Consider the following 14,462-nt stretch of genomic DNA (forward strand, 5'->3'; position numbering starts at 1 on the left):
TGTGTGCCTGTGATTTGTTCGTTACACCGACTTGCTGTCTGAAGACCATAGACTTGGGCTAGACAGCATGTGCCGGGTTTGAAATGATAGAGACATTGTATTCTTTCCCTTATTAATGCCAGGGCGTGAAGGGCACTTCATCCTGTGGAGAGCCTTTAAAAGACATAGTGGTCTCTATGTCCAGTCTGCTGGATTAAAATTTTGTTTTTACTTAGAAGCCTTTGTTTTTGTTTCTTCTGTTTCATCCTGTTCTTTCTCCCTAAGGCTCTGGGCCAAGCGTATAGAAGTGCCATTTACACTTTGTTAAAAAATCCTACATGATACTTCTTTCGCCTTATTGGGGTGGGGGTGGGGCTCTTTACCTTCAGTTTTAATAAAGATAGTCCTCTAATGTTTGGCACTGAAGCCTTTTAGAAATTAAAGAAGAATCTGAGCAAAATCCGTAATGGATACGGTGTTAAGAGCGTCCCATACGAAGTGACTTATTGGTTGGAAGCGTCGAGACAGTTAAATTACCTTGGATGCTTGTAAGTTATTGACCTTGGAGAATGCGGAGAGAAACTGTTACCGCAGATTAGTTATCTACATAGAGGGCTCACCCGCCGAGGGAAAATGTTTGTGAAAGCAAAGGATAGAGTGCTCACTCTGAGCCCCGTGGTGAAATTTTAAATAAGAGAGAAGATAATTTGGTAATGTGTCACAGTCTGGGGACGGATTCCATAAACTAAGCATGTTTATGCAATAAAGTCGCTGAAGAGGCCCAAATTCTTTGCCTTGACCTAATGACACAGAGAAGAAATAGGCACTGGCTGGCTGTTGACAGTGAAGCCCCTACATTTGGACCATTTCTGTCTCCTTCAGAAGGAGACGGAATTGCTTAGTAAGTTTAGTTTAAACTATACAAATGCGAAGAATGTAAACATACCATAAGAGTCCCAAAGAATAGACATTGAATTCTCTAAGTCACATTTAATGGATATAGTTAGCAGGCAGTTGGCCTGGTGGGCAGTGTTCCCAGGTGGTGTTTTCTGCCCTGAAGGGGCTCCGAGTTTGTGCCTTTAACCCCACGTGGGGAGTGGTGATTCGGAGGCCGAATGGGGGGCCACCTGCTTTGAACTCAGACCACACCACCTGGGGATCCTTCTTTTTTGCCCTCTGATCCCCTGTGAGTCCCTTAACCTTTGGGATTGCAGGTGTTCTCATATAGGAAATGATGACATTGACACTTCATGGGGGTTTTGCGAAGTGCGCCTTAGATGAGATAATATATTTCATAAAGCGCCGGGCGTAGTGCCCAACACGTAATAATGCCCCATGTCCTCCAACTTACATTCTTTCAGAGGTCTTCTCTAAAACTAAGGATCCTCAAAAAATGTACTGTGTGGCATAGAAATAGGTTTCTTCCCATTCCCATTTACCTTCATGTCTCTGTATTAACATTTATGAAGGCCTATAAATTACCAACTAGGTATCATTCAGTTTTTTTATTTTTGGTTTCCTTCTGTAACAGGCATACATGCATGTGTTAACACTTGAAATAGCATAGGTGTTCTCTAATGCACAATCAGTCTTCCTTGCCCCTGACCAGCAGCTTTCTTGCCCAAAGTAATCAGCGTTCACGCATATCAAGCACATGCCTTTCCTACCTTTGTGTTTCATTAGTGGGGTCATACCTGCATGCTGTTCTGTACTTTGATATTTTTCTTCTTGACTAATGTAACATGTAGATATTTTCTGGTGTCTCCATCTCACTTCACCTCACCCTTTTAAATTGCAGCACAGTGTTTTGTTCTATTCCTGCTGTGTAATTTATTTAACCTCACTGATGGTGGAATAGCTGGGTCAAGGGCATGTCCACGTACGATTTGATAGCTAGAGCCCCATCGCCCCCCAAAGATGCTGAGACATTTTGTATTCTGCTCCCCTCTTCTCTCCTGTTCATATATGCAGTTGCCTGGTTCCCCCGTACCCTTTCTGACATGGACGCTGCACAGTTTCGTTGCCCTTACAGGTTCTGTCTTCACTGGGCCTGCCTAGACCCATGCTCATTGTAATCTTTGGGCCTTTTCCTCACTGTGATTCATTTTTTTTTTTTTTTTTTAATATATCTTTATTGATTTCAGAGAGAGGAAAGGAGAGGGAGAGAGAGAGAGAGAAACATCAATGATGAGAGAGTCATTGATCGGCTGCCTCCTGCATGCCCCTGACTGGGGATCGAGCCCGCAACCCGGGCGTGTGCCCTGACCGGGAATCGAACCCCGATCGCCTGGATCCTAGGTCGATGTTCAACTGCTGAGCCACGCCGGCCGGGCCTCACTGTGATTCTTAACACCCTGGAATCTGCCCTGTCCCCGGAAGGCTAGATGAGAGCTTACTCACCCAGCTCAGAGGCAGCAGGAGTAGGCAGCCTGCGGGTCAGCGTCGCCTCCTGAGAGATCCCGGGAAGTCACTTGGAATTTATTATGTAGCTTTACAAAACATTATCCTGCTCACAGCATGTGAATGCCGCCTGGTGATATTTCAAAAAGATATTCCGCACTGAGCTGACCATTCCCTGCTTCTGTATTCTCATCTCTCGAATCGGTATCTTTCTTTGGTATGTATTTATATTTGAGATCCGTTTATGTTATCAGGGGGATTTAGGAACCCCTTGTTGCTAGCTGTATATTACAGATACATTTAAAAGCAGGGCTGGTTATGACTTATTTTCCCCTGGAGAGACCTGTGTAGTTTTGTAATTTCTCGAGTTGGCAGCTGTGGTTAGTGTTTAGTGAGCACAATTTATAATTCTTTGGAACTGAGAACTATGTAATCGAAATGTTGTGTGAGGTAAATGTGATCATTTGGGTAATTAAAGTGACTACAGAAACAGCACTGTGGATTCTCTGGTTACTGTGCTTGTGGCATTGGCCTTACTCTTGTGGTGAATGTATGTCCGAAACTTCCCCTGAAGTACCCTCGGAGAGTTAGATTTCAGTATCATGGTCAGAGTCATGTCACCGTAATTTCACTTACATTAATCAGATCAGTGTGGAAAGCAGGGTCCTTATACTTTTAGGAGAACATAGAAGAAACTCGCATCCTTTAAGCTACTGGTTTATTAACACAAAAATTGACCCCAAACTTGAATTGTCCCCAGGTCTAACTCAGGGTGAAAGACATTAAGCTTATCTTCTTGCTGTATATGTGGCAGTAGGTCTCCAGGGAGGGAGATGACTCGTGCTGGAAGATTCTGCAACTTGTTGGTTGGTTCCTAGAGATGCGTTAGTGATCTGTTCTTGTAGGGGGTGGGGTGCTGGGGGGGAGGGAATCACCATCTCTGTGGCCTTTTAATTGTGTACAGTTACAAGTAACATTTGTCTCCAGTGTTCCACAATTATAAATTAATAATAACAACCCATTAGAAATTGCGGGTGCCGTAAGCCCCAGCTCCTTTGGGCATCTTAATAAAAATGATAATTAAAACCATAATTTACAGTAAATGGGGACACTGCCCAAGTAGAGCCACAATATGGAGAAAATTAAAAAACTCAAATGAGAAGAACCTTCCTGGTGTTGGGGAGAGAAATGGCCTTGTTTTCAGCTCCTATTTCAGTGGGGGCCCTGTCAGTAGTTGCTGGGCCTGGGTTCCCAGCCTGATGTTCTTCGTGCCTGAGGACTCGGTGACTATCCCTGTCCATCCAACCTTGCAGTGCGTCTCATTGGGTGTGGCCACTGTCCCACCCCCTGCGCTATAGACACACCACCCCTCCGTCTGGTCTGTATCCCTTGTCTGGGTAAACCAATTGCCAACCTCACCGGTCGCCCAGCTGGCATCCTTGGAGAGCTTGGGTACTCTCTCAAAAGTGGACTCGGGCAGTCCTCAGGCTTTATAGATTTTTGCTTCCCAGATGGTTTTCTAGTTTCCCCTTAGCTGTTCAGCATAAGAGGGCATCTCATCCCCTCCTGGCTGGTCACAAGGCTTCAGTGTCTTCAGCGAGTCTATCTTCTGTGTGACCACCAGAGGCATCTTAAATGGATGAAATAATAATAATAATAATAATAATAATAATAATAATTTGTAGTGCTACTTCCTGCCCAAGTTCTTTCACATGATGCCTGCCATGTACAAAAGAGCCCCACGGTTTTAGTTTGGGGCCCAGGGTTTCATCTCCTGTTGCGTTTCCTGTTTCTCACTCACATGGGACCCTCGCCGACCCTTGGCCTTGCTTTGCCACGCACCCTCTCTTTATTGCTTGTCTGGTTCATCTCTGTGTCCTTTGGTCCCAATATAGTTCTTGGTCCAGGGTTCCCGCTACTACGCAGTGACATTTGGGAGATGCAAAGAAGGAGGGTAAAGGAAATTGCGCTGTAAATCCAAGCCCCTGCAGATCCCGAGTCCTCGCCCTCGCCCTTGTGTTTCTCTGTGCAAAGCCGAGTGCTGCCGCCAGGTCTTCCCAGGCCCAGCTAGTCCTGATCATCTCGTGCTTGGTAGTGTAGGACTCGACGTGGCTTAAATAAAATCTCAAGCAGGTCGACGTGAAACATTCTTTGAGATTTGGCAGTTCAGATGTGAACATTCGGTTTGAGGCTGTTTTTGTGGTAAGGCCTGAGCCATTGTCTCTAGCAGGAATCTTCCCCAGATAATGCACATCTGAGCGTCAAAGGCCTTCAGTGGCCTGACAGGTTTGTCAGCAGTGTGGGTGGTTGCCTTGGCCATCAGGACGGTACAAGCCCCATCTCTAGCCTGCAGCAGCAGCAAGGGGGTTTGGGGGCCCAGCATGGTAAGGTTTTTCTGAGAAGTTGGATGTCTACTTTCATATATGTGATCTCCCTGATTTTTTAAATGCTGGCAACTAATTCATATTAGAAAGGAAGGAAGCGAGGGAGGGAGGGAGGGAGAGGGAGGGAAACAAAGGTCGGCCAAACAAAACAGGTGCCTGGGCTTGATTTATCCTGTGATCACCATTCTAGAGAATGAAAACTAGTGTAAGATAAACAGGTATTTAATATTTTTGGTATGTTTTACCTTTTATGGTACTTTAAAGTCTGTATGCAGAGCTTAAAACCCAAGACAGAGATATGAAGCCTCCATGACCTCTTCATTTTCCCGATCAGATCATCTGGAACAAGTGTAGGAAAACTGATGCTACCGTTGTTTTAAAATGTGTTCCCTTATTTTCTTTGTACTATTACCTTTAAATATTCTTCCGAACACACTCTTGCCACCTCTGTGCAGTTAAGCTGATTCAATTTAAGCATTGTCATAAAGTTAATTTTTTATAAGATGAATCAGGTTATTAAATTTAGTAAACCATTGCCTTCAATATTTTGCACAAACTTTGGCACTGTGCAGAATTGGCTTAGCATTACTACATTTAGCTAATTAAACTGGCCATAGCCGTGGTCTTACGGGAGTGAGGGATGCTCTTCTCCTGCACTTTTCCAGGACTTTCGCAGTAGGTAGCATTATTAAACCTTTTTTTTTTTTTTACAAAACTCCACACTCTAGAGATATGGTTCACTATAAAAATGTTATGGTCCTTCCTGTTAAGCCATCATCTTTTGAAATATCCATGCTTTGTTTCTGTTCCAAAGGCAGTTGTAAAGCATGAGGAAACGGAGTTGTCTGTTGCAGCTTTTAAGAGTAGACTAGCAACGTGTAAGGCGTTGCTCAGATAAGGAAGATGGAAGAGCCACACTGTAATTTCCCACAACACGGGGACAGATGGCCCAGCCATAACCACAGTCAGGAATTATCTAAGGGAGACCAGGTGCAAACTTATGCCCGCAGCCCATTGCTGCCAACATGTCAGATGTGTTCTTTCTGGTAATAAAAAGTCCTTTGCTAGAGGTTATTTTGTCAATAACAGGTTTGTTTTGGGGGGGAAAAAAAAATATATATTATATATATAATATATATATATATATATATATATATATATATATATATATATAATATATTTTTTAAGCCTTGCCTGAGGATATGTTTTTATTGATTTGAGAGAGAGAGAAACATCAATCAGTTGCCTTCCGTAGGTGCCCCAACCAGTGATCAAACCCACAATCTAGGTATGTGCCTTGACTGGGAGTCAAACCTGCAGCCTTTCGGTGTCTTTGCTGTCGGGGCTGTCCTGGGCATTGCAGGATATGTGGCATCCCTGGCCTTTATCCACTAGATACCTGTTGAATGCCATCCCCACCTGTGGCCACTGAAAATGTCTCTAGACATTTGCAACTGTCTCCTAGGGGGCAAAATTGCCTCTGGTTGAGAACCACTAAGGTAATGTGTGGTGCTCGTAAAGGCCATTCATCATGACTCAGCATTTTGCATTTGTGATTTCTAATATTGACTTTCCTTTAAACCATAGGGTTTGAAACCGCCAAGTCTTTCGCCCTCCATGGTGCTCATGTGATCCTGGCCTGTAGGAATATGACCAGAGCCAATGAAGCCATGTCACGCATTTTAGGAGAATGGGTAAGCAAGCACTTGACTGTTTTTTAATTGTCAAATACACACGCTGGGATAAACACGTGGAGGTTTTAGTATAGTGCATAAAGTTTATTGCTCTTGGAATAATGTTTTCTTTACTTTTAAAGCCATGTTCACTTTGTTTACTTTATGAATGAAAAGTACAGGCAAGCCCGTTATCCACACATTTGTTTATAGCTCATTGTCAGTGTCATCTGCTCTATAGTCAGAAGTTGAGAAATGTTCACTCATTTAGTTCATTTATTAAGAAAAATAAAATGTGGTTAACGCCCCTGAGTACAACTAGTTATGCTTATGGTTTTTAGGTTTTGGGAGAAGCAGACTTTAACCCTGTCTCTGTTTCCCATATTGATTTTTCTCTCTGTGTAGATATATCTGTGCACAAATGTTCATCGAGGGCTTGCAGTGCTCTTGGGTCTAAGGATGTAGCATCAAACAAAACACAATCCCTACACTTATGGGCTTACCGTCTAGGCAGGAGAAACAGACCATGAGGCCAGGTCGTTATAAATACAGTGAAAGGTAATAAAGCAGCATGAGGGTGAGGAGGGACAGCGTGGGCTCTTTCAGATTAGGTGGTCAGCAGAGACCCCCCTAAAGGTGTGACATTCGATCCGAGACCTGAATGCAGTAAAGAAGTAGCCTCTGCCAGTGTCCGGGGAAATACTTCTTAAGCAATGGGAGCAGCACGTGCCAAGGCACAGAGGTAGGAACAAGCCTGGAGGATTCAAGGATCACAGGGAGGCTAGTGGGTTGGAGCCAAATGGAAGGGGGAGAGGTTGCAGAGATGCTCTGAGGTCGCGCGGGGCCTCAGGGGCAAAGGTGAGGGAGGCCTTTGAGCGTCTGAGCCAAGAGTGACACAGTCTGAGTCATCTTTTAACATGGCCGCTGGGCTTCGGTGTGAAGGACAGACGGCGTTCATTTATTCAGTTGTCATTTATTTACATATTCACGTGGTGTACCATCATCATAGGTCCTGGGGCCTACTCTTAAGGAAAAACAAGATGACCACTGTCTTTGTAGAACTTTTAGCTTACAGCGGAAGGCAGCTTTAACCCAATACATAGAAACGTCAGTATAAACTTGACATAATGGTAAGCGGTACTGTGAAGTATGGGGTGCTCCATACTTATGGGGAGAATAATGCCAGGGAGGTGGGGGCATTCAGAGTCCCTGAGAAGGAAGCGGCTGAGCTGAGATCTCAAGGAAGACTAGGGGGAAGGTGGGAGGAAGGTCAGACTGGACAGAGGGAATGGGGGGACGAGGGGGGGCGAGGGGGAGATGACAGTTACGAGGCTGGGAGTGGAGCGTGACGGGGGCTGCATCATCCTTGCCAGGACGGTCTTCATTTTCTGAATACCATGGGAGATTTCTTGCCATCTGAAGAAATAGACCATGGTTTGTTTAAGAGAACGTCTGGGGCCCTGGACTGAAAATTTAGGAAAGTCAAGAAAAGGAAGATTTGCTTCTGCATTTTCAAGCAGGATTTCAAATTCAGTATATTTCAAATGAACCCTTGGCCTAATCTCACCAGATTCATTATTTGGGGTTTAATTAAAAATCCCAAACAGGGCCCATTATTTTCTGATTATCTTAGTATCTTTCTAGCTCCAAAGTTAAACAAGTAATAACCTCTATTAGGTGGTATAATAGTAATTTTTAGAATTATATAAAGAGAATAAGTGGTAATATATGCATATGGTTTGCATCTTCATACAAAACGAGAAGGTATTAAATAAAAAGTAACAGTCCCTCCCGGTCCTTCTCTCGGAATGTAAATATTATTAACCATTTCTTGTGCAGTCTTCCAGAAAAAGGTTGCCTATACTTGCAAACACACACACGATGTACTTCGCTTTTTATTTTTTTTACTTAATACTATAAATCTTTTATTGTCTTCCTCATATACATCTACCTCATTGTTTTTAACTGCTGTGTAATACTCCATCGTCTGCTTATGCTGTCATTTGTTTAACTAGTCTCCCTTTTTGGAGGACTTTCGGGTTGTTTTCATGGATTTGCTATTCCAGGTGATGCTGTCTGAAAGTTCAGTCTCTCTTGTATTTTTATTCAAAACTGGGTCTCAACTATGATGCAGTGAGCATTCTTGATATATACTTGAGTGAGTACACCCGTCGGGCAGATTCTTAGCAGCGGGCCCACTGGTTCAGAGTTTCTAAAAGTTTGGTAGCAGTTTCCCAGTGTGTCATCTAGTGTTGTTGTGCCAGGTTCTATCCACACTGTCACTGTAAAAGAGCACCCCCACCGGAGAGTGTCAAATCTGTGAAACTTTACCCACTGATGTCATATTTAAACTAGAAAAATCAAATCGAGGGGCCCTAGTGATACTGTAATAACCATATTATATGATAATATTAATGTTTAAAGCAGTCTTGGAAGATAATGCTAAAACACAGTTCACGCATTTTAAAAACTGTGTTCCTTTTTCCTTCTACATGAGAACAGAGTCATCTGTTATTGATCCCGTTATAACTATTGTTTGATGCTCAGAAGCAGAAATTCCTGGATTTGTCCTAATCAACTGTGGGACTTTGGCAGGTCTCTCAGCCTATTTGGTGCCTCAGTTTCCTCATCTCTAATGAAGAAGGTTGATCTCAAAGACCCACCCCATTTAGTTTTCTTTCTTGCATTTTAGGCCATAATTGGGTACCTGCGAATCAGTTTCTGAGGACAGAATGTATCCTTGCATAGTTTCATTCTACCGTGTAGTAACCTGAGGTCGACCAGCAAACAGCACTCCCAGAAAGAATTACCCCAGAGTATTCACTGTCAGAGACGTGAGCAAAGGAAATGGGAGCGAAAACAAAACTAATACTCACGTGGTGGAAACGTTTCAATCAAATTTTGTAGGTTGTAGACGGAAGAAACTCAACCCTTTTACCGCCTCTCTCATCGGTTTGCTTGTTCCCTGTGAATCCCATTGTACCGTGCTCCCCATCGCCCCTGGGTTGTGGGGTGGAAGCTCAGATTCAGCACCAAAAGCTGTCATTACCCTTTCATAGCGTTCACTAGTCACACAGCACTGAGTGCCTGAGAACCTCCCTTGGCAGTCTGTGCTGAGCTGGGATTTCAGGCTCTCCCCTCACTCCCCACCCTCCATATGTGCTGGTCCTGTTTCCTTCAGGCCCTTCCTTACCTCATTTCTGTGAAGGGATTATACCTGTTACGTCGTTAAATACCACCTTCTTGTGTTTCTCAAGGTCAGTTGGATCTCCTCCAGTTTCCCAGCTGCTAGCCAGCTTGAACGCATTCACACTTTATCTGGAATGAATCCTATCAGTATCGGAACTGGGACTGCACTGCAACATATTGGTACCTCCCAGGAGATTCTCAAAATGATCTAGATTTTTTTTGTTTTGCACAAAAGCCCATTCAGAAGTCTTTAGCTCAGACCATTTAGCTCAGCTTTGGCTCGCACCTGCCGAGGCTCCAGGGGCATCTCAGCTCGGCTCAGGAATGGAGTTCACGCTTCCTTCCCCAGCTTGTTCTCCCCTGCCTGGCCTTTCCCTTCCTGCCTCCCTTCTCTGTACACTCCCAGAATCGCTGTGTTCCAGAACACTTCTGTCTCCCTCCCAGCCCCTGGAATGTTACTCTCACACCCTCCTTGGGGCACCCAAGAACCACATTTTATTGGGTCTCTGTCATGTGCTGTGTCCTGGGCAAGGCACTCTATATCCTTACTCAGGAGATGCAAAAGCCTGGTTTTATCCATTGTATAGCAGCGCCAGTGGGGGGCTCGGAAGGGTGAAGGGACTTGCCCAGAGTCACACAGCTAGGGAACACAGCTCCTGGCATGTCCATCTGTCCTCCGAACCCAGGGTCCATTTACTCCACCCCATGGTCTGGCTTTTCTACCATCATACATATTTATTACCTTTCAGGCTTTGCTTCCAAATTGCTAGATGCTGTTTGAGTGATTAATTTCAGGATTAATCTTATTTCTCAGACAAAGCTACTCTGACATACCTTATTGTCCCAAGCAATCCCTTTTCATTGAAAATGTGCTTTATAGCGTTCTCAAACCATTCTTGGGGCAATCCAGCTATTTAGTAAAATGTGACTTAAGTGGAAACACATTCCATATGGAATTATATTAAGAGCCTATATATAATTACTGCTACTAATAATGATTTCATGGGAAAAGGCCCTCCTGCTGAGATGTTTTGGATGCTCCAAAGTTGGAAATAGAAGAAGAATTGAAAACAATTAAAATTGGATAACATGGACACTGCAGAAGTAAACCACCCTCTTAAAAGGCCCATCCGTTTAACATAATTAAAAAAGGAGGGAGATGGGCCCATCAGCCCCCAATCGTATTTAAATGCAGCATCTCTGGAAGTGGGGTTCCTGCCCCTGTGTTATGTGGCCCACCCTCCGAGATACTGCCTACCACATTCAGATCCTTACCTGACTTACAGACTAGTGTCCCTCACCTCTAAGACAAGCGCCTGGTATTTTTTTCATTATTCCAAGGAGTCCATAAGGCTGGCCGAGTTTGACATTTGTAGTTTACCTTCCCATTTTCAGGATGGAGTGGATTCTGTTTTATTTAGCAGCACTGTGTGTATGTTAGCATTTCATGTGACTTTTCTAAGCCTGGAACACTGATAGGTGTGTCTGAATCCCTGCAGTGCTGTGCTGTTTGGAATCCTTTACTCAATTAGTATTTATCGGAGTGGGGCTTTGCCGTTGTTCTAAATGGATTTCTGGCATGTCCCACTCTCCATGCTGAGAACTAGGATCTCTAAGGGACATTGTATATAAAGACTGATAAGGTATTAAAATGTACTTTATAAGCAGTCACAGCAAGACCCATGTCCCAATGTAGGGCTCCTGAAAGGCCTTAATGGGGCTCCCACTTCCTCCTTTCGCTCACTTTATTACAGTTTCTAAATTTTAGATTCCTAAAGCCCGGGGTCTAAAACTTCTGGTCCTGAGAAGGAATGGGGTTGAACAGAGCTGGAGCAGACGGGTTGTGTGCAGGAGGAAAAGGCTGGGGTGGAGGGGGCATCAAATGGGGGGAGGGGTTGTTTTGAGTTCCCAGCCTGCCTCACTTGTGCCAGGCCCTTTTGCTAGATCTGCTTGTCATGTAAAGAGCCAAACAAGAAGTGTGAGAGAGCTCACCTGTGTGGCTGCCCATTTGTGAAACACAGAGACCAGTGAATGTTCGGAAGCTCTAGCATCTACTGGGGATTGAGATAACCACATGTGTTTGGTGGAAGTGGACTGGTGTGGCAAGAGGGGCTGGTGGCCCTTCCTTAAAATTTTATGAGACCCACTCCTAATTCCCTAGAATAAGTCTTGGACCCATTCCTCCCTGATAAGAGTATGTTGAATTTGGTGAGAAAGTTTGGTCCCTGAGAAAGACTTCGAGCCCAGTCTTTTCTGACCTGTCTTTTTATTTGGCCTAGACTTCAAGTCATGCTAGACACTGGTCGGGGTGACATACCTTTGGCCAGGGCAATGCAGCAGAAGTCCAGCTCAGCTGTTCCTGTTCTCTTGTGGGTGTCCAACTGAGAGTGCCAGGAACTATGCAGAAGGCAGGCTGGGTGGTCTTCAAGACGCCTACTGGGCAGATATCCCTTGTGGAGGGCAAATCCTCTCCAGTTGATAACAACTGCTATAAAATGTGCTGCATTAAAATGGCAAAGATTAGAATCTGATACAACCTATGACCTTGAGCAAGTTTCTTAACTTCTCTAAATTTTAGTTCTGTAAAATTCAAATACTAATATGTATGCCAGAGATATAGGTGACTGCATATTAAATGCATTGACTGTATGTGTGTTTAACACATTGCTGGGAATAGATTAAGTGTTCAACTAAGTGTTCAATTAAATAGCTGCTACTATTACTAACAACAATAATAATAATAGTTTCTTATTCATACATGAGAGTACAGAGTGATGCTTACTTTTCTTAACTCTCCGAGTAGTTGAAAGAGGAACTGTAAGGAGGATGTTTATCAGCGTGATTCCAATGGAATTGCAATGAATTATTTTTCTGTCTTCATCTGTCTGGACTCCTACATTTTAATAGATGTGTATTTAGTTTGTTGATTAGTATTTTCCAGTGGAGCTCATATTAGCACTCAACTGTCATTTGAAAAGCCATCTTAATTATTTATGTGATTGCTTTTTCTTTTGTATTTACAAAGAAATACACTTTGCATATATTTAAGAAAGATGATTAAGGGATCAGTCATCAGGAACAGCAAGCAACGGTTTATATCAAAATGGTTATTGAGAAAGCAGGAAGATGAGGGGTAAAGAGAAAAGATTTATTAGTCAGTGGTAATGGAATATACATGTGTGAGGGAGAGCACATGCTCTGTTGATTGTAGCCACAGAGTTGGATGCCGGAGAGACTGAAGCGCTGTAATTATTCTAGTTGTCAATACAGTTGATACGGGGTTTATTTATCTAGTTGGAGTGAAGGCATGTGGAAAGCTGACAGTATTATGTCATATTGCGGCTTTGTTGATTAACTTTGGGAATAACAATTTCAATATTATTTTCAGCTCTGGGATGCTAGGTACCAACCAATGCATTAGGCATGGGGGTTCGACACTGCTGTGCTTTTAGCAGATACGAACCCCCTTGTGTTTTCATGACATCATCTTAAGGAGTGATGGGCTAGGACGTTGAGTAATACATTTCTTGTACTTTTAAGATCAACTGGTGAAACCCAGCTAATTGTAGGCTCCCTCAAATCCCCTCAGTGGCTTTGTGACCTAGGATAGCTTTGATGTTGCGGGAATTTCCCCCAATCTCCTTTGATAGTAAGAGCTTGAATCCCATAATTTGCCTTTTCAGATGGAAGGCCTTAGGTGTGATGCCTATTTATGTGATGCCTGTATGTTGGAGGAGGCATGCAGCATGTGTTGTGGGTAATTTACAGGCCTTATGCCCGTCTAAGCTGGTAACTTGTCTTGGAAAAGATCATCACTATTCAACACATCACAAGTTATAGGGCTTGTCCCCATTGTTTTGAATGATCTTTAGATAAACAAAAATACAAAAACTATTAATATTACTAAAAGCTGTAGATTATTGGGAAAAGTTCATCCTAAATCAGCTGCTAGATTTGTTCCTCATTTCTTTGCTTTAAAAATTGTTTTTATGCATAATATTGGATTTTCAATAAATAAAGTATGATATCAACAAGTCTGCGAACCAGCAAGAACTATATAAACCACTTGCTTAAATCAATAGTTCATATACATACAGACAAAGGTAAAGACAAACATCTAGAATTCTCCCTCGGGACATTTTTATTTACACAATGCCATATTATTATGGTCACTGGCGGGTGGAGGTGGGTATTTGTAGTTCTATTTGTACTAGGTACTATGCTGAGCATTTAGCCATGAAATATTTATATTATGTTTTAAACTCATTTTGCAGAGAAAGCATTGGGGCAAGAAGAGGGAGAAAGGCTTGCTCACGGAGCTGGGAGCGATGTGGTTCATCCAAGATTTGAAGCCATATTTTCCCAACCTCAAAGCCATCTTGTTACTCAGGTGTAGTGTTTCAGAAGACTGGCCCCTCTTTTTCAAGGACTTAGCCCAGGATTGCATTCACAGAGATTTGCATGTTTACATACGGATGTTTCTCTGTTCATGCTCTGAGGATACCTGTGGTTCCCTAGGAAAGAGCTTCCCTGGTGGCTTTCTGTAACCTGACCGAGTTGATGAAACACATCGGAGGAAGCTCTTTCCTCCCCAGACTTCCATTTCAAGTGGTATATAGTGTGTTTACTGTTCTACTTAAGTTGGCTATTGACCTTTCTTGTCACAGGCCCAGGAAAGATTCTTTATCAGATAAATTATTCATCCCCCTTGTAGACATAATTGGTTGATAAAATATTCTGAGTTTTCTCTGTCTCCAGAATGCCTAAAACGTGTGCTTAGTACTTACCCTCTAAGTTTTCCATTTTTATTTCTCATTGCAGAAATTTCGCCTTGACC

General features: G+C 43.2%; 1 protein-coding gene across 1 annotated transcript in view; it reads left to right on the forward strand.

The window, feature by feature from the left end:
* The window catches only part of WWOX (WW domain containing oxidoreductase), an 861,667-nt gene that overhangs the window by 38,808 nt on the left and 808,397 nt on the right, over positions 1–14,462 (forward strand). Inside the window, exon 5 of the mRNA XM_081118786.1 lies at positions 6,351–6,457. Within this exon, the coding sequence (XP_080974912.1) occupies positions 6,351–6,457 (107 nt within the window). The remainder of the gene's footprint in view (positions 1–6,350; positions 6,458–14,462) is intronic.

This window comes from Miniopterus schreibersii (assembly GCF_964146895.1).
Source record: "Miniopterus schreibersii genome assembly, chromosome: 18".
Classification (NCBI taxonomy): Eukaryota; Metazoa; Chordata; class Mammalia; order Chiroptera; family Miniopteridae; genus Miniopterus; species Miniopterus schreibersii.